This window comes from Bombina bombina, chromosome 3, assembly GCF_027579735.1.
Source record: "Bombina bombina isolate aBomBom1 chromosome 3, aBomBom1.pri, whole genome shotgun sequence".
NCBI classification, from domain to species: Eukaryota; Metazoa; Chordata; class Amphibia; order Anura; family Bombinatoridae; genus Bombina; species Bombina bombina.
In genome coordinates this window covers 1,169,366,941-1,169,385,868 of record NC_069501.1, presented here as the reverse complement: position 1 = coordinate 1,169,385,868, position 18,928 = coordinate 1,169,366,941, and the positions used below count along the sequence as shown (strand labels likewise).

Genomic DNA, 18,928 nt, shown 5'->3' with positions numbered 1-18,928 from the left:
CGTATAGCACCCTGGTAGCTGTTGAACGTTGGTGAGAGTGCGCATACACCAATTTTTTGCCTGAATTTGAAACCTTGTGCAGTGCACCCACAACAGGGTTGTTTTTTACCCGAATCACTTCTCCCCCCCCCTGCTATATGACTATTTGACATATTGTGAGAACTGACAATGACCAACAGAGAGGACATGGACATTATGGACACAGAGACCGCTGTGAATCCTAGTGGCACGCTATCGGAAGATAAGGATGAGGATATCTTCACTTTCACTGACGAGGACGCAGAACTGATCCGCTTTAGCTCCATAGAGGAGCAACAAGTGGAGGAATCATTACAAACAATGTATAATACATTGATTAAGCTTAAACAGAGAGAAGTCGACTTAAATCTGCATGGAGCATATCTATCAGACTACCACAAAAAGAGAATGATCCCGAGGGGTTTCAGAATAAGGAATATCCCCACTATTGGCAGGTCGAATAACGAATTTTGCATCAACTGGTGCAAAATTCTAAATAAATGTTCATTCGACCTTATGCTACTTGTCATCAGAGAGGTTGGTCGCCTCTTGAAAGAAGTCAAAATTGAAATATTAACATTTGAACGAGAAAAACAGGGACTACTAGAATCTGATACCAACACGAATTGGCTGAACAAATTAAGCCTCCAGATCAAGACCTATAAACAAGATCTTATTGCCTTTAAAAACCGAAAATTACATACTGTCACACAAGATTATTCCTACAAATCTATCTATAGATGGATGGTAGCACCAGAGGATAGGAGACCACACAGGCCAAGGAGGGACTGGCGGTTTACCAAAAAGTCCATAGCCACGGTAGACACGAGCTCTGGAGATAGCTCAGGAACTGGCTATCAATTGGCTCCAACAGGGGCGTTACTACGAGATCAAGAGGTAATAGGGGACATTGGGAGTCCTCTAACTCAAGTGCAGCAGCATTACCTCCATTGGCTGGACATCCATCTGCACATCGTTTTTTAGGAAGAGGCGGAGGCCACACACGAGGCGGGGGGGGCATTGCCCGCCGATACCACCAACAATGGAGAGCATAGATAATATTGTATTTAACATCAGTTCACGTACACTATCTGAGACTGAAATTAATTTGTTAAATAAAGGCTTATCTTTTGTGCCCTCGGTGAAAACCAATGAATTTGATCTGTATATTGATGTGCAGAGGTTCAGCAGAAATCTTAGACTAAAGGAATATTTCAATACCAATTCAGAACAAAGGAGTGACTTCAGAGCAAAAGGGTCTTTTGATCCATCCTCAAATAACCCTACTATCAGCACCTTCACTGGTTTTCTTTCTAATAACATCAAAGAAAGACCAGACATGTCAATAAGAGACAATCTAACAAAAGACGAGAGATTGGCCCTTAAATCCTTAAGTGAAGATTCTTCAATCGTGATTCGCCCTGCTGATAAGGGTGGGGCTATTGTGATCATGGACGTGTCATACTACAAATCCGAGATTCTCAGCCAGTTGAGAGATACAAATACCTATCTAGCTTTGGATAGGGATCCCACTTCAAGATTAAAGAGGAGAATTGACACAACTTTGATTGAGTACAAAAATAATGGTCTGATTACACAAGATGACTACAACTTTTTACGTCGGGAACATCCACTTATTCCCCTACTATACACCTTACCTAAGGTCCATAAAAACGCACAACAACCACCGGGGAGACCTATTGTCTCGGCTAGAGGGTCTTTACTTCAGCCTTTAGCCCAGTTTGTGGATTTCTATTTACAACCTCTTGTTAAATTAACTCCATCGTACATACGGGACTCTCAGGATTTCATCACGAAGATCACTAATTTAAAGAACATCACTGACCAAGATCTATTGGTCACTCTAGACGTGTCAAGCCTATACACTGTAATTCCCCACCATGAAGGCACCAAGGCAGTTATACAGACCTTAAGAAAAGCGGTATATATCGGTCCATCTGAAGAAGTACTTGTTGGCCTGCTCACTCTATGCTTAACAGAGAACTATTTTTTGTTTGATACTACATTCTACAAACAAATTTCGGGGACAGCAATGGGGTCAAATGTGGCCCCATCTTTTGCCAATTTGTTTATGGCTCAATACGAGTCAATCCTGATGAAAGTGTATGACGACAATCGCATCAGGCACTATTGTCGCTACATCGACGATCTGTTCTTGATATGGAGTGAGAGTGAGAACAGGCTATTGGAATGGATTAACCATCTTAATTCATTGGCAAGCCCTATTAAATTTACACACACAGTTAACAACAATAGTGTGGACTACCTGGACGTGAGAGTGTTCAAAGTAGAAGACAGATTGGGAACTACGCTATTCCGTAAAGAAACTGACCGTAATTCATTATTACATGCAAAAAGCTGCCATCAACCTAGCCTTATCCGTAACATTCCTAAGGCTCAATACCAACGTGTAATTAGAAACAACACGGATGAAACAACATGCGAACAACAACTACAGGAGATGACAAAACGTTTTATCCAGAGGGGATACAAAGCAAATGAGTTAAGAGATATGAAGACTCAAGCATTAAACACGGGAGACACAACAGCTATTACATCATCTGATAACATCAATCAATTGACTTTTGTGACCACATATTCCCCTGGAGTAGTACCACTAACGAGAATGGTCAAGGAAGAATGGAAACTAATAGAAGCAGACAACACCTTACCATTCAAAGATTGGAAACCACCAAGAATAGGCTTCAGACGGGGCAAAAACCTTAGAGATATCTTGGTAAAGGCCGACATTAACCCAGATGGTGGTTCACAAACGTGGTTAAAAACAAAGAAAAAGGGCTGTTATCGATGCATCAGCTGCGTGACCTGTAGTGGGATGCTCACCGGCTCCCAGTTCCACCATCCAGAAAGTAACAAAATCTATAACATCAGATATTTCCTTACTTGCACCACGAAATATGTCGTGTATTTACTAAACTGCCCGTGTGGCAAGTTTTATGTCGGTAAGACGACAGATGATGCCAAAACCAGGATGGCCAATCATAGATCTAGTATCAGACTGGCAATACGGAACGGAAAGGCGGACCAACCGGTGGCGAGACACTTTCTGGAGGCGGGGCATTCAGTCAATGACTTGAGATTTAGACTCATTGATCATGTACCAGTCCCTAGGAGAGGGGGCAATAGGGGTAATCTCCTATTACGCAAGGAATCAAGATGGATTTATGAATTAGGGACTATACACCCTAGAGGACTCAATACCCACACTGGATGGCAATGTTTTCTGTGAACTTTGATTTTGACTTCTTGATCCTTCTTTTTTTGATTCTTTAGGAATCCATAAGAGATTCTATGCTTCTATGAGAGTCCATGATATCCCACTGTTACATATATGAGAGTCCATGAGTCCATTATCAGCAATGCATTTTTTTCTGTTTTTAATTTTTTTTGCACTATATTTTTATTTTTTGGCCTGTTTTTTTGATTCTAAGCATATATTTTCAATCTTTGGTTATTATTATTATTTTTTTTTTAAATTTTTGATTTTTTAATTGATTTTGAATTCTATTTTTGACCTATTTTCATATTGACTTATAATTTTTGACACTTTTTGGCCTGTTTATACTTTTTTACTTTTATTTTTTGATTACTTAGGAATCCCTATGTGATTCCATGCTTTGGTGAGAGTCCATGATAATTCGTTGTAATATATTTACTTTTTCTTGGATAATTGCTTCTTTTATGATCTGTTTTTTATGATCATCTTTTTTATGATCATATTTATCATTTTTCAATAGAATATTATTTGTTCTCTGTCAGTTCTCCACGTGCCAATTTTTGTTTTTAACTGTTTTATTTTAATTGTATTGTCTGTGTGGTGTATCACTCCAATGGAGTGGTTACACGATTCCTATTGGATCCTTCTGCAGTTTTGTCATGCCCTACATGATGTAGCCCCTTTTTGTCTTTCCCCTCCCTCCCACCCCCGTGTTTCCCTTTGAGGGTACAGTTGGATGCCCGAGATTGGGGCAAAGACCTGGTGAGGTCAACATGTGGGGGTATATGTTTTTGTTTTATTTTTATTATTTATTTTTTATTTACTATCTAGGTTTATGCACTTATTTAGACACAAGTGTTAATATTTTTCAAATAAACCTGCATTAATTCATACTTCTCACTGGAGTTATTCTGTTCATCTTACTCCACTACATAGAATGTAGTGCAATGCTTTATTCCCGTTACTGGTTGGGGCACACACATGTTGAAGGGGGTCGATAAGGCAGTTCACACCTTAAGTCATGTGTATCCTCACACCCGTCATTGGATGTAGTGGACTCAGAGTTCCTACAGTGATAACCTTTAGGCAGTTCATCCACTTGCATTTGAACATGGTTGCCTATTGTCAGTCTTTCAATAATGTCACACAATAATGTCACACAAGTCCCATCTGTCTAGGGCCTCCATCGATGACAATTAATAAAATAAGGCTAGGCTCACCATTGATAACTTCACATACAGTGCAAGTGGGGTTGGTCTTGTTACAGTATAATGATTATACAGCTTGATAACCCAGTCATCAGTGGGGGGGTTCTTTAGCATTTGTAAAAAATCTTATAACAATAAGTCTCTCTGATTTAAGATAATGGTTCGTGCCTTAGCACCATTTGCAGTACTGGTCGGTGTTGTCCAAGACCCTCCAAATACCTCAAGCACTAAACCGCTGATCTTGGCCAAGCAATTGTATTACCAGAACAAACATCAAGGGGCATATTTATCAAACTCCATATGGAATTTGATGCCCCTTGTTTCCAGCGAGCATTCAGGCTTGCCGGAAACAGAAGTTATGAAGCAGCGGTCTAAAGGCCGCTGGTCCATAACTTGTCCACCTGCTCTGAGGCGGTGGACAGATATCAACCCGATCGAATACGATCGGGTTGATTGACAACCCCTGCTAGCACCCGCGAATCTGCAGGGGGAGGCATTGCACCAGCAGTTCACAAGAACTGCTGGTGCAATGAAAAATGCTGACAGCATTTGCTGTCAGCATTTATCGATGTGCAGCGAATATGATATGCTACTTGTATCCTGTCTGCTCGCACTGATAAATATACCCCTAAATGTCAATGCTAGTCCAAGGATCAAATAACCTGTTTGTTTGTAATCTTGCCGGAACAGGAAGACTAGGGATGTTTGTATGGCCTCCAAGCATTTCTAAATATATAAAACCCCTTTTGAACAAGTTAGAGTCAGGAGCTCCTCAGAAACGCATACTGTCTCTGAAAAGCAGCCCCAAACCATTATCCCTCCTTCAATAAACTTTTTGTAGACACTGTGGCATCTACTTATCAAGCCGTCAGCTGCAAATACCCTGGAATTCCACAGCGTAATTGTGGTGAGCTTGATTCGCCTTAGTTATCAAAGCCTACAGTCCGGTAAAAGTAGAATTTTGTGACGTAACATACGATCCGCCGGTCTCAGTCTGACACAGATCGATGCTTACGTCACTACAGATGTTCCGAATGCAAGTTCGGCACTATCTGACTACTTTTACTAGTTAACAAATGTCTACCAGGTACGCTCGGCACTATTCTGGCCCAACGTACTTGGTTTTCAATCCGCCACCCTGGAGGCGGCGGGTGCCATAGGAATCAATGGGAGTCTGAAAGCAGCGAAAGCTCATGTTCGCTGCTGCCCGATATCCTATTGATTCCTATGGGAGAATATAAGTTACATTTACACCTAACACCCTAACATGTACCCCGAGTCTAAACACCCCTAATCTGCCACCCCCTACACCGCCGCCACCTACATTATACTTATTAACCCCTAATCTGCCACCCCGACACCACCTACATAAAAGTATTAAACTATATTAAACTATATTAAACTAATAATTAACCTATTCTAACTATTATAATAAAATTACATTAAACTATAGTAAATTAATAATTAATCTAACCTAACTTTTATACTAAAATTACATTAAACTACAAATTATATTAACTATATTATATATTTATGCACCTAACCCTACTCAAATTATTTAATTCTACACTTATAAAATAACAAAGTTACAAAAAACTAAGTTACAAAAAATAACAAACACTAAGTTACACAAAAAATAAACACTAAGTTACAAAAAATAAAAAATAAATTATCAAAGCTTTAAACTAATTACACCTAATCTGAGGGCCCTATGAAAATAAAAAAGCCCCCCAAAATAAAAAAAACCCTAGCCTACAATAAACTACAAATGGCCTTAAAAGGGCCTTTTGCAGGGCATTGCCCCAAAGTAATCAACTCTTTTACCTGTAAAAAAAAATACCAACAACCCCCCAACAGTAAAACCCACCACCCACACAACCAACCCCCCAAATAAAACCCTAACTAAAAAAACTAAGCTCCCAATTGCCCTGAAAAGGGCATTTGGATGGGCATTGCCTTTAAAATGGCATTTAGCTCTATTGCAGCCCAAGTCCTAATCTAAAACTAAAACCCACCCAATAAACCCTTAAAAAAACCCTTACACTAACCCCAGAAGATTTACTTACAGTTTTGAAGATCCGACATCCATCCTCCAAGAAGCCGGGAGAAGTCCTCAATAAAGTGGCCGAAGTCTTCATCCAAGCCCGCAGAAGTCTTCACCCAGACGGCATCTTCTATCTTCATTCATCCGGCGCGGAGCGGCTTCATCTTCAAGACATCCGACGCAGAGCATCCTCTTCCTTCCGACGACTACCGACAAATGAAGGTTCCTTTAAATTACATCATCCAAGATGGCGTCCCTTAGATTCTGATTGACTGATAGAATTCTATCAGCCAATCGGAAATAAGGTTGAAAAAATCCTATTGGCTGTTGCAATCAGTCAACAGGATTGAGCTTTCATCCTATTGGCTGATCCAATCAGCCAATAGAATGCGAGCTCAATCCTATTGGCTGATTGCAACAGCCAATAGGATGAAAGCTCAATCCTATTGGCTGATTGCAACAGCCAATAGGACTTTTTCAACCTTAATTCCGATTGGATGACGTCACTTAAAGGAACCTTCATTCGTCGGTAGTCGTCGGTAAGAAGAGGATGCTCCGCGTCAGATGTCTTGAAGATGGAGCCGCTCCGCGTCGGATGGATGAAGATAGAAGATGCCGTCTGGATGAAGACTTCTGCCCGTCTGGAGGACCACTTCACCCGGCTTGGATGAAGACTTCTCCCGGCTTCATTGAAGACTTCAGCCCGGTTGGATGAAGACTTCTGCCGCTTCCTTGAGGATGGATGTCCGGTCTTCAGAACAGTAAGTCGATCTTCAGGGGGTTAGTGTTAGGGTTTTTTAAGGGTGTATTGGGTGGGTTTTATTTTTAGGTTAGGGCTTTGGGCTGCAAAAGAGCTAACTGCCCTTTTAAGGGCAATGCCCATACAAATGCCTTTTTCAGGGCAATGGGGAGTTTAGTTTTTTTTTAGATAGGATTTTATTTGGGGGGTTTCGTTGTATGGGTGGTGGCTTTTACTGTTGGGGGGTTGTTTGTATTTTTTTATTCAGGTAAAAGAGCTGATTTCTTTGGGGCCATGCCCCGCAAAAGGCCCTTTTAAGGGCTATTTGTAGTTTAGTTTAGGCTAGGTTTTTTTTTTATTATTTTGGGGGGGCTTTTTTTATTTTGATAGGCCTATTAGATTAGGTGTAATTAGTTTAAATATCTTGTAATTTGTTTATTATTTTCTGTAATTTTTTTTTGTACTTTAGATAATTGTATATAATTTATTTAATTGTATTTAATTTAGGTAATTTAGTTAATTATAGTGTATTGTTAGGTGTTATTGTAACTTAGGTTAGGTTTTATTTTACAGGTACTTTTGTATTTATTTTAGCTAGGTAGTTATTAAATAGTTAATAGCTATTCTACCTAGTTAAAACAAATACAAACTTGCCTGTGAAATAAAAATAAACCATAAGATAGCTACAATGTAACTATTAATTTTATTTTAGCTATCTTAGGGTATATTTTATAGGTAAATATTTAGTTTTAAATAGGAATTATTTCGTTATTAATAGTAGGTTTTATTTAGATTTATTTTAATTATATTTAAGTTAGGGGTGTTAGGGTTAGACTTAGGTTTAGGGGTTAATAAATTTAATGTAGTGGCGTCGACGTTGGGGACGGCAGATTAGGGGTTAATAAGTATAATGTCGGTGGCGGTGGTGTAGAGGGCGGCAGATTAGGGGTTAATAACATAATGTAGGTGGCGGTGGGCTCCGGGAGTGGCAGGATAGGGGGTTAATACGTTTAGTCGAGTGGCGGTGAGCTCCGGGGGCGGCAGGATAGGGGTTAATACATTTATTAGAGTGGCGGTGGGCTCCAGGAGCGGTGGTTTAGGGGTTAATAACTTTATTTAGTTGTGGTGGGGTCCGTGAGCAGCGGGATAGGGGTAAAACAGTATAGTATAGTGTGGGTGTTTGGTGACAGTATACCAATAAAGCTGGGAAAAAGCCGAAGAGCAGCGAGATCGATGACTGTCAGTTAACAACAGTCCGCTGCTCATCGGCCCGTACTTGGTGCGCGGCTTTACCACACACACATATATGTACACACACACATACATACAGTACATGCACACTAGCACACACACACATACATATATACACACTCACATACACACACATACATATACATACACACAAACTCACATACACACACACACACATATACACACACACACATATATACACACACATACATATACACACACACATACATATACACACATACACATACATATACACACACAAATACATATCCACACACATATATATGTACACACACATACCTACAGTACATGCACACTAGCACACACACACATACACACACATACATATACACTCACATACACACACACACACATATACACACATATACACACACATACATATATACACACATATATATATATATATATACACACACACACATACATATACACACATACATATACACACACACAAATACACACACACATACATATCCACTTACATATATATACACACACACACGTGCACATACATGCTGGCAGACATATACACTGGCACACACACATACATACATGCACACTAGCACACACATACACACACACACACACATATACACACATACATACATTCACACTCGCACACACACACACACATACATACACACACACAAATACACACCCGCACATACACGCTGACACACACACATACACTGGCGCACACACACACATAGATACACACACACACACATAAATACACACACATATACACACACATACATACACATACACAAATACACACGCGTACATACACATGAGCACATACACACTGGCACACACATACATACACACACACATATACATACACCCCCCACATACATATACACACACCCATACATACACACACACAAATACACACGCGCACACGCACATACACACTGGCACACACACATGCGCACAGACATTTTGCTTTGCTGCAACGTGTTAAATACTAAACCTAGTTTTAGTCAGGTAGCATTACCTTAAAGGGACACTGAACCCAAATTTTTTCTTTTGTGATTCAGATAGAGCATGAAATTTGAAGCAACGTTCTAATTTACTCCTATTATCAAATTTTCTTCATTCTCTTGGTATCTTTAATAGAAATGCAAGAATGTAAGTTTAGATGCCAGCCTATTTTTGGTGAACAACCTGGGTTGCCCTTGCTGATTGGTGGATAAATGAATCCACCAATAAAAAAGTGCTATCCAGAGTTCTGAACCAAAAAAAGGCTTAGATGTCTTCTTTTTCAAATAAAGATAGCAAGAGAACAAAGAAAAATTGATAATAGGAGTAAATTAGAAAGATGCTTAAAATTGCATGCTCTTCTGAAAAAATTTGGGTTCAGTGTCCCATTAATTGCTTAAAAGTTAAGTGAAAAAAAATCTATTTGTAGAGAAGACAGTAATGAAGCTACTAATATAGACATCTCTATATGATAAATTGATAATAATTTGCGGAATGTTTTGCAATAGAGAGCTAAATAATTCCTTCCTTTTTATATTTTGATATGTTATTTCAACATCAGATTTACTGCGATTTGTTTGGCACATCCTATAATCTCTTAAAGGGACAGTAAACACCTTGAAATATTTTTATATAATAGTCATGTGCAACAAAATACCTTTGCAATATATTTTCACAATTTATTTTGCCCCCTTTTTAAGTAATTTTGATCCGAAAAATGAGCAGTTTCTAATTCTCAGAACATGAAATGAACCCCCTGACTTCTCAAGGCCTACCCAGCTACATACTTGACCCTAATTGGCTTTATCAGATACCAACTGCAAACAATTCACTTTACAACAGTAGCTAGCCTTGTTGCTTGTGGTTTAAAGCCCATATTGGCTCCTCTAAATAAGGAAAAGGCTGGGTGGAGGGATAGATTGGCTATTAAAACATATTTGCAGTAAAAACGATTTTCATATGTTTTAAAAATGTTAAGCCTTTTACACAATGTTAAAGAAAGACTTTTACATAATGACAAAAATCTCAAATAGAAATAAAATCATGACAGGAAACCCAAAACTTTTTGTTTATGATTCAGATAGAGGGGCCAATTTATCAAAGCTTCAACAGATAATGTGCTGGAAGTCCACGTCAAAGTTGATGCAAATTTGATCTGCCGTAAACAAAGTGTCAAGATCGTCAAATGTTGAAATGTGTGACGTAATATACGCACCGGCGATATCAATCTGACGCAGATCGATGCTTGTGTTATTCGAGTGGAATACTGATCATCCACCGTCACATTCGACTGCATTTGAGGCTCTTGCCAATTTATCAAACATTCAACAGGTACGCTTGCGTCAATTCCGACGCAACATATCTATTGTTCAAACCACCACCCTTGAGGCCGTGAATGCCATATAAATCAATGGAAGTCTGAAAACACAGAAAGGTTATGTTCGATACTGCAAGTGACTGAAGCATATTAGATAATAAAAGTAAATTAGAAACTTTATATGTGAAATTAGTATTAAAGATAAACATTGATGATGTCATTAGGACACACAGCGTAATATTTTAGACAATGATTTTAAAATTCGAATGATGTATAAAATTCAATATAATCTTAAACTGATAGCTCAAAGGGATAGTCTACCTAACATTAAACTGTCATGAATCAGATACATAAGAAATTAAAATCACCTCTTTACTGTCATGCTATTTTCAGTGTTTTTCTTCCTTCTCTTGAATTTCATTTTCATTAAGACATGTCATCTTATATGCCAGCCCATTTTTTAACACTTGTAGGGTGGTGTTTAAAACTAGACTGCAATCGGGAGGGGTTACACAGGTGCAGAGAGAAAATTGGCCCAGCTCTTAAAATTTCCATTGATTGCAAATAAATACATATGATACCCTGATTACATGTTATATTTGTAATTATTCCTGCTCAGAAAAATTATATATTTACACTTTATACATATGGTGGTATAAATAAACACAGAGATATGAAAGACAACATTGTTTAGAACAAAAAAGGAATTTAGGTAAATATTGGCTAGATTACGAGTTTTGCGTTATTAGGGGTGCGGTGCTAACTTGCACGTTATTGTCACCGCTCACTTCCCTATAGCGCTGGTATTACAGGTTTTCATTAACCCGGCGTTATTAGGCAAGAAGTGAACGTAGATCAAAATTGTGCTCCATACTGCACTCCAATACCAGTGCTGCTTAAAGCTGCGGTGAGCTAGTTTTACGTGCTCGTGCACGATTTCCCCATAGACATCAATGGGGAAAGCCGGCTGAAAAAAAGCCTAACACCTGCAATAAAGCAGCGTAAAGCTCCGTAACGCAGCTTTGTAACACCCTAACATGAACCCGGAGTCTAAACACCCCTAATCATACACTTATTAATCCCTAATCTGCCGCCCCTGACATTGCCGACACCTACATTATATTTATTAACCCCTAATTTGCCGCACCCGACATCGCCGCCACCTACATTATACCTATTAACCCCTAATCTCCCGCCTCCAATGTCGCCGCAACCTACCTACACTTATTAACCCCTAATCTGCTGCCCCAACGTCGCCGCCACTATAATAAACATATTAACTCCTAAACCGCCGCACTCCCTCATCACAAACACTAGTTAAATATTATTAACCCCTAATCTGCCGCCCCTAACATCGCCGCCACCTACCTACATTTATTAACCCCTAATCTGCCTCCCCAACACTAAATTTATTAACTCCTAAACCTAAGTCTAACCCTAACCCTAACACCCACTAACTTTAATATAATTAAAATAAATCTATATAAAACATACTATTAATAACTAAATAATTCCTATTTAAAACTAAATACTTACCTGTAAAATAAACCCTAAGCTAGCTACAATATAACTAATAGTTACATTGTAGCTAGCTTAGGTTTTATTTTTATTTTACAGGTAAGTTTGTATTTATTTTAACTAGGTAGAATAGTTATTAAATAGTTATTAACTATTTACTAACTACCTAGCTAAAATAAATACAAATTTACCTGTAAAATAAATACAAATTTACCTGTAAAATAAAACCTAACCTGTCTTACACTAACACCTAACCTTAAACTACAATTAAATGAATTAAATACAATTACCTAAATTACAAAAAAAACACACTAAATTACACAAAATAAAAAAAGAAATTATCAGATATTTAAACAAATTACACCTAATCTAATAGCCCTATCAAAATAAAAAAAGCACCCCCAAAATAACCCCCCCTCTAGCCTAAACTAAACTACCAATAGCTCTTAAAAGGGCCTTTTGCGGGGCATTGCCCCAAAGAAATCAGCTCTTTTACCTGTAAAAAAAAATTACAAACAACCCCCCAACAGTAAAACCCACCACCCACACAACCAACCCCCCAAATAAAATCCTAACTAAAAAAACCTAAGCTCCACATTGCCCTGAAAAGGGCATTTGGATGGACAGTGTCCTTAAAAGGGCATTTAGCTCTTTTTTGGTGCCCAAAAACCCTAATCTAAAAATAAAACCCACCCAATAAACCCTTAAAAAACCTAACACTAACCCCTGAAGATCCACTTACAGTTTTGAAGACCGGACATCCATCCTCAACAAAGCCGGGAGATGTCTTCATCCAAGCCGGCAGAAGTGGTCCTCCAGACGGGCATCTTCTATCTTCATCCATCCGGCATGGAGCGGCTCCATCTTCAAGACATCCGGCAAGAGAGCATCCTCTTCTTTCCATGGCTAACAACGAATGAAGGTTCCTTTAAGTGACGTCATCCAAGATGGCGTCCCTTGAAATGTGCTTGTTCATGGACAGGAATGAAATGGTATAAATAAAGTTGGAAAAAACAGAATATCCGCAACATCAATTACTCTTATTTATCAACAGTCCGATGCTCATCACTTCGTATTTGACGCGCATGTTTTTGACAGACTTTTTAATAAATAAGGCCGTCGTATGAAGATTCATGGCAACGATGTCTGGCGAGCGTATTGACTCCATCGAATGCGTTGAGATTGACGCAATGATAAATAGGCCTCTTAGAATACAATTTTAAACAACATTCCAATTTACTTCTATTACCTAATTTGTATAATTATTTAGATATCCTTTGTTGAAGAAATAGCAATGCAAATGGATGAGACAATCACATGAAGCATCTATGCACAGCCACCAATCAGCAGATACCAAGCCTATTTAGATATGCGTTTCAACAAAGGATTTTAAAACAATTAAGCAAATTAGATAATAGAAGTGTTTAAAATTGCATGCTGTTTCTAAATCATGAAAATAAATATTTGGGTTTCATGTCCCTTTAACATTCATTTGATTGATAGTAAAACAGTGTAAATGACCTAACATATCATTGTATACTTACTTCATGCATGGAGTCCATGAGCTTAGTTAGCTGATAGAATCTCTGTGAACTGGCCACTACTCCTTTCTGTTTCAGGCCAATCGCCTTGGCCAATTCCCTGATGTAGTTTGTCCTCATCTCATCAAACTGGTTTTGACTTTTAAGACCCTCCAAAGGAACTGAAGAAACAAATATCAATATAAACATAAAAAGCACTTATATTACTTATAACATCACATATATTTAGCAGCAGAAACAGTATCAGTTTGTAATTTAAAATAATTAAATCATTGTTTATTTTGTTTCCTTTATCTGTAATTTAAAGTGGATGTAAATTTTGATGCTAAAGTGCCCGGTTTTTAAAACTTCGATCAAAAACAGGGGCACTTTAATTCATCAAAATTTGCATTTCACTCCTGTTGTGAAAAAGAACTTACCTTTTAAACTTTACAGCAGCTCCAGCTTCCTCCGGTCTCACAAGCCATTCCTGATGTCAGAAATGATTGATAGATCATCCTCCAATCACAGCTTCCCCCCCCCGGGGGAATCAGCGTCTGATTCAACGCTGTGATTGGAGGAAGCCGGATGCCTCATTTTAGACCCAGGAAGAGGCTTTGAAACGGGTGGAGGAAGCTGGAGCTGCTGTGAAGATTAAAAGGTAAGGTTTTTTTCACAACAGGAGTGAAATGTAAATTTTGATGAATTAAAGTGCCCCTGTTTTTAATCAAAGTTTTAACAAACGGGCACTTTAGCATCAACATTTACATTCACTACTCTGAAAAAATGGGCTTTCCACTGAATTTCTATAAAAGTAACGGAGTCGACATATTGAAAACTAGGTTTCCCCTTATCTCTCTTTTGCTTATGAGGAACAGATAGGCTGCAAAGGGTCAAAACATTTAACTGTGCAAAGTATTGCTGAGGGGGAAACCCTTTCAGATAGTTACTTTATTATTGTCATATTTCACACAGTCATTATTTGCCCAGTTCAGTGTTTATTGCTTGTTTTATATCTGCCCTCAGCAAAAGAGAGAGGTAAGGAGAAAGTTCCAATATGGTGGCATTGATTACTTTATAGAAACTATAGTACTTTATAGGAACTAAACTTTATACATATTTCTTCAATATTTAAACAACTAACACAATTTTAAAATACATATCCATGCATGTTATTTTTAGGCTAATCTTTGTTTTGAACACATCATTATATGTAGTACAGTTTAATATCCCTTTAAGATAAGAGTTTTGAATTTAAAAACTATTATTTCTTTAGTCATATGCATTTACATCACATTCCAAAATATTTATATAATTTAAACATGAACATATGCAATTACATATTCATTTAATTACAAATCATGGTAATAATGGACATAGCACTGAACATTCTCTTGGAACTATATTTGACTTGTGGAATGATGATGTTTATTACCCTGACTCATTAGTACCATTTCATTCTGTGATATTATTAAATGGAGGTAAGTGACATTACATTTTGACAATCATAGAACATTCTACAGAAATGGCATCCACATGAGGTGGTTCAAGAAAGGCTTCCCTTGTCTTTCACATATTTGCAGTCTAATTCTTGTGCTTGGGCAGCTAAAAAAAAGCTCATAACCAAGCCCCTTGTAATTTGGATGGTGATATGACCTATCATTTTAATATATCCTCTTTCACACTAATTATATGGATGTTGTGAAGATAGCAGTAGACATGATAATCTAATTATTCTATCTGAAATATTGTGATTATATTCATATGTCACTGATCATTGCAAATCCAAATAAAACTGTGTTAAATAAATAAATAATTTAATAAATAAATTAGTTTAAAAGAAACATTAGATGGGCAGTGTAAGATCTACAAGACTGCAAGTTGCTGACCACCCCATCAACATTCAGGCACTCCCAAAAGTTCTGCCTAGTTATGGTTAGATTATGGATGGAGCGTGATGGTAGTATGTTTTGCGCTTGACTCTGTATTACAAGAGTCAATTACTGCAGCTTTGTTTGCGTGAACTCTCAATAATTTACGTTCCCCATATTTTCTGTGGGCAGCGTTGAGCATCAAATTGCGCTTGAATTACAAGTTGCGATCACTTGAAGGCAGTCGCATTTTATACTCAAACTCAAAGCTCACGTAAAGCGTTTGGGCTGTGAATAAAGTTGCACTAAGCACCCCTAAACCACCACATAGCCCACTGCACACTGCAAATTGCCCCGTTACGCAATCAACCCCTAAACTGACACATAGCCTTCCGCTAATTTATTAACCCACTAACTGCCACAACCCCATCACAAAATACCCCCTAAACTATTAACCCCATATCCTCCACAACCCCATCACAAAATACCCCCTAATCTCCTAAAAGCTAACCCCCCACACCCCTAACCTAACACACCCTAAGTTACAAAAAATAAAAAAACTACCAAAAAAAAAAAAAATACTACCATTACACAAAAAACATTACCAAGAATAAAAAACAACAACTAGTAAGCCCACCCCTAAGAAAACCCTAAACTAACACTAAATCCTGCTCTATATTGCGCTGACAATGGCATTTGTCTGGCAGTGCCTTAGTTGAAGCGAATATCTCTTTTGCTGAACAAAATTCCCTATACTAAAACCAAAGTAACCCCTCTCCTCAAAAAATGAGGTCTGATTTATTTTTATGGGTAATTTTAGTCATGTAAAATTATTCAAATCAATAAGTGTTCTTGAGACTTATCAATTAAAAATACTAATTTTAATCACTGGTACGGTAACTTTTATTATATTGTAATATTATATATATTTTTTTTTACTTTTTCCCACGTCTGCTTTATTAAATGCAAACAAAATAAATACGAATAAAGAAAGAACTTAAATGTTAAATATGTCTCCAACTGTCCTTAATGACACCAAATTAAATGACTTTATAAATCATGTAATTACATTATTATTATTATAAGAGGCAAAATAATTAGTCTATACTACTGCACAAATTGGGAAAATACAGCTTATTTATCTCATGATAATAATAAAAGCTCTGAAAAATTACAAAGAGCTAGTTTAAATTTTGTACAATTATCAGAACAGCTGTTTTCAGGTTAAGCTGACTTTTCTTTTAAGCTAATGCCTGTGTATATACATAAAATTGGATAATTATTTTATAAGCAAATACAGAATAATAAATCAATTAAATAAAAAAAAAACTTCCATCTTGATACTAAAAAAGTTTTGTCGTTAGCAAATTTACTCTTCATATTTGAAGTCATAATTAATTTCTGCATAAATAGTAAAAAATAGAAAATACTGAGTATTTGGTAAAAAAATTAATCACTGTCCTTTGGAGCTTGCTTAAGAACCAATGTTGGAGCCCTTCAACTGAATATAATCAAAATGTCATAGCTTTATCAATACTTTTCAAGGATGCATACAATCTATGCTAACTTATCCGGTTCCTCTCCTTTTGTCATCAGTTCCACTTCCCGCTCCCTAAGAGTATGCAAGCTCATGCGCCCAGCTGTCCTGTAAATTACCTTCAAGCAAGGTGAACTTAATCTGAAACAATTGGTAAAAGTGCCCTCTACCCAATCATCTGGGGCCCGATCCGATATGCAGCGTCGCCTGCAAAAGCTGGCGACGCCAAATTTTGCGCTGGTTTGGTATCCTATATACGGCGTAACCTAGAAGTTACGTTCGTATATTTCTGCCTTCGGCCGTAGTTTTTTGGCCCATAGACAGGTATACCAAACCAGCGCAGTTTGGTATCCAATATACAGCGTAAGGACTTACATGGCGAAAATGGAGAAATCTTACTCCATTTTCACCTCGCCACAAATTGCAGGCGTAGTAAACCTTATGCTGAGTATTGGAGCCCCGTAGCTCCCTAAACTACCTGCAAAATAAAACCTAACACCTAACGTATGTGCAATGTCTATCTACCTGTCAACCGCAATCCCCTGCCGCAATCCCTAATAAAGTGTTTAACCCCTAAACCACCACTCCCGGACCCCGCCGCCACCTACATTAAATGTCTAACCCCCTAATGTGATCCCCCTACACCGCCGCCACCTATATTAAAATTATTAACCCCTAATGTGAGCCCTCTACCCCATCGCCATCTATATTAAAATTATTACCCCCTAATGTGAGCCCCCTACCCCGCCGCCACCTATTTTAGCTATATTACCCCCTAATCTAATCCCCCTACACCGTCGCAACCTATTTTAACTATATTATCCCCTAATCTAATCCCCCTACACCACCGCCACCTATATTAAAATGATTAACCCCTAATCTAATCCCCCTACACCGCCGCCACCTATATTAAATGTATGAACCCCTAATCTAATCCCCCTACACCGCCGCCACCTATAATAAATGTATTACCCCCTAAAATACTAAAATGTCCCTACCCTAAACTAAATTACAAATAGCCCTGAAAAAGTAACCAGCTCTATTACCAGCCCTTAAAAGGGCCTTTTGCAGGGCATTGCCCCAAAGTAACCAGCTCTATTACCAGCCCTTAAAATGGCCTTTTACGGGGCATTGTCACAAAGTAATCAGCTCTTTTACCTGTAATCTGACCCCCCCTACACCGCCGCCACCTATATTAAATATATTAACCCCTAATCTAATCCCCCTACACCGCCGCCACCTATATTAAATATATTAACCCCTAATCTAATCTCCCTACACCGCCGCCACCTATATTAAATATATTAACCCCTAATCTGACCCCCCTACACCGCCGCCACCTATATTAACTATATTAACCCTAATTATATTAGGGTTAATATAGTTAATATAGTTATTATATTATATATATTATTAATATATTATATATATTAACTATATTAACCCTATCTAACCCTAACACCCCTAACTTAATTATTATTGCAATAAATCTAAATAATATTCATCTTATTAACTAAAATATTCCTAAATACTTACCTATAAAATAAACCTTAAGATAGCTACAAAATAATTAATAATTACATTGTAGCTATTTTAGGGTTTATATTTATTTTACAGGTGACTTGGTATTTATTTTAACTAGG

General features: G+C 37.8%; 1 protein-coding gene across 1 annotated transcript in view; it reads right to left on the bottom strand.

Annotated features, from left to right (window-relative positions):
- The window catches only part of PGR (progesterone receptor), a 243,421-nt gene that overhangs the window by 20,850 nt on the left and 203,643 nt on the right, over positions 1-18,928 (bottom strand). The window contains exon 7 of the mRNA XM_053708588.1: positions 13,902-14,059. Within this exon, the coding sequence (XP_053564563.1) occupies positions 13,902-14,059 (158 nt within the window). The remainder of the gene's footprint in view (positions 1-13,901; positions 14,060-18,928) is intronic.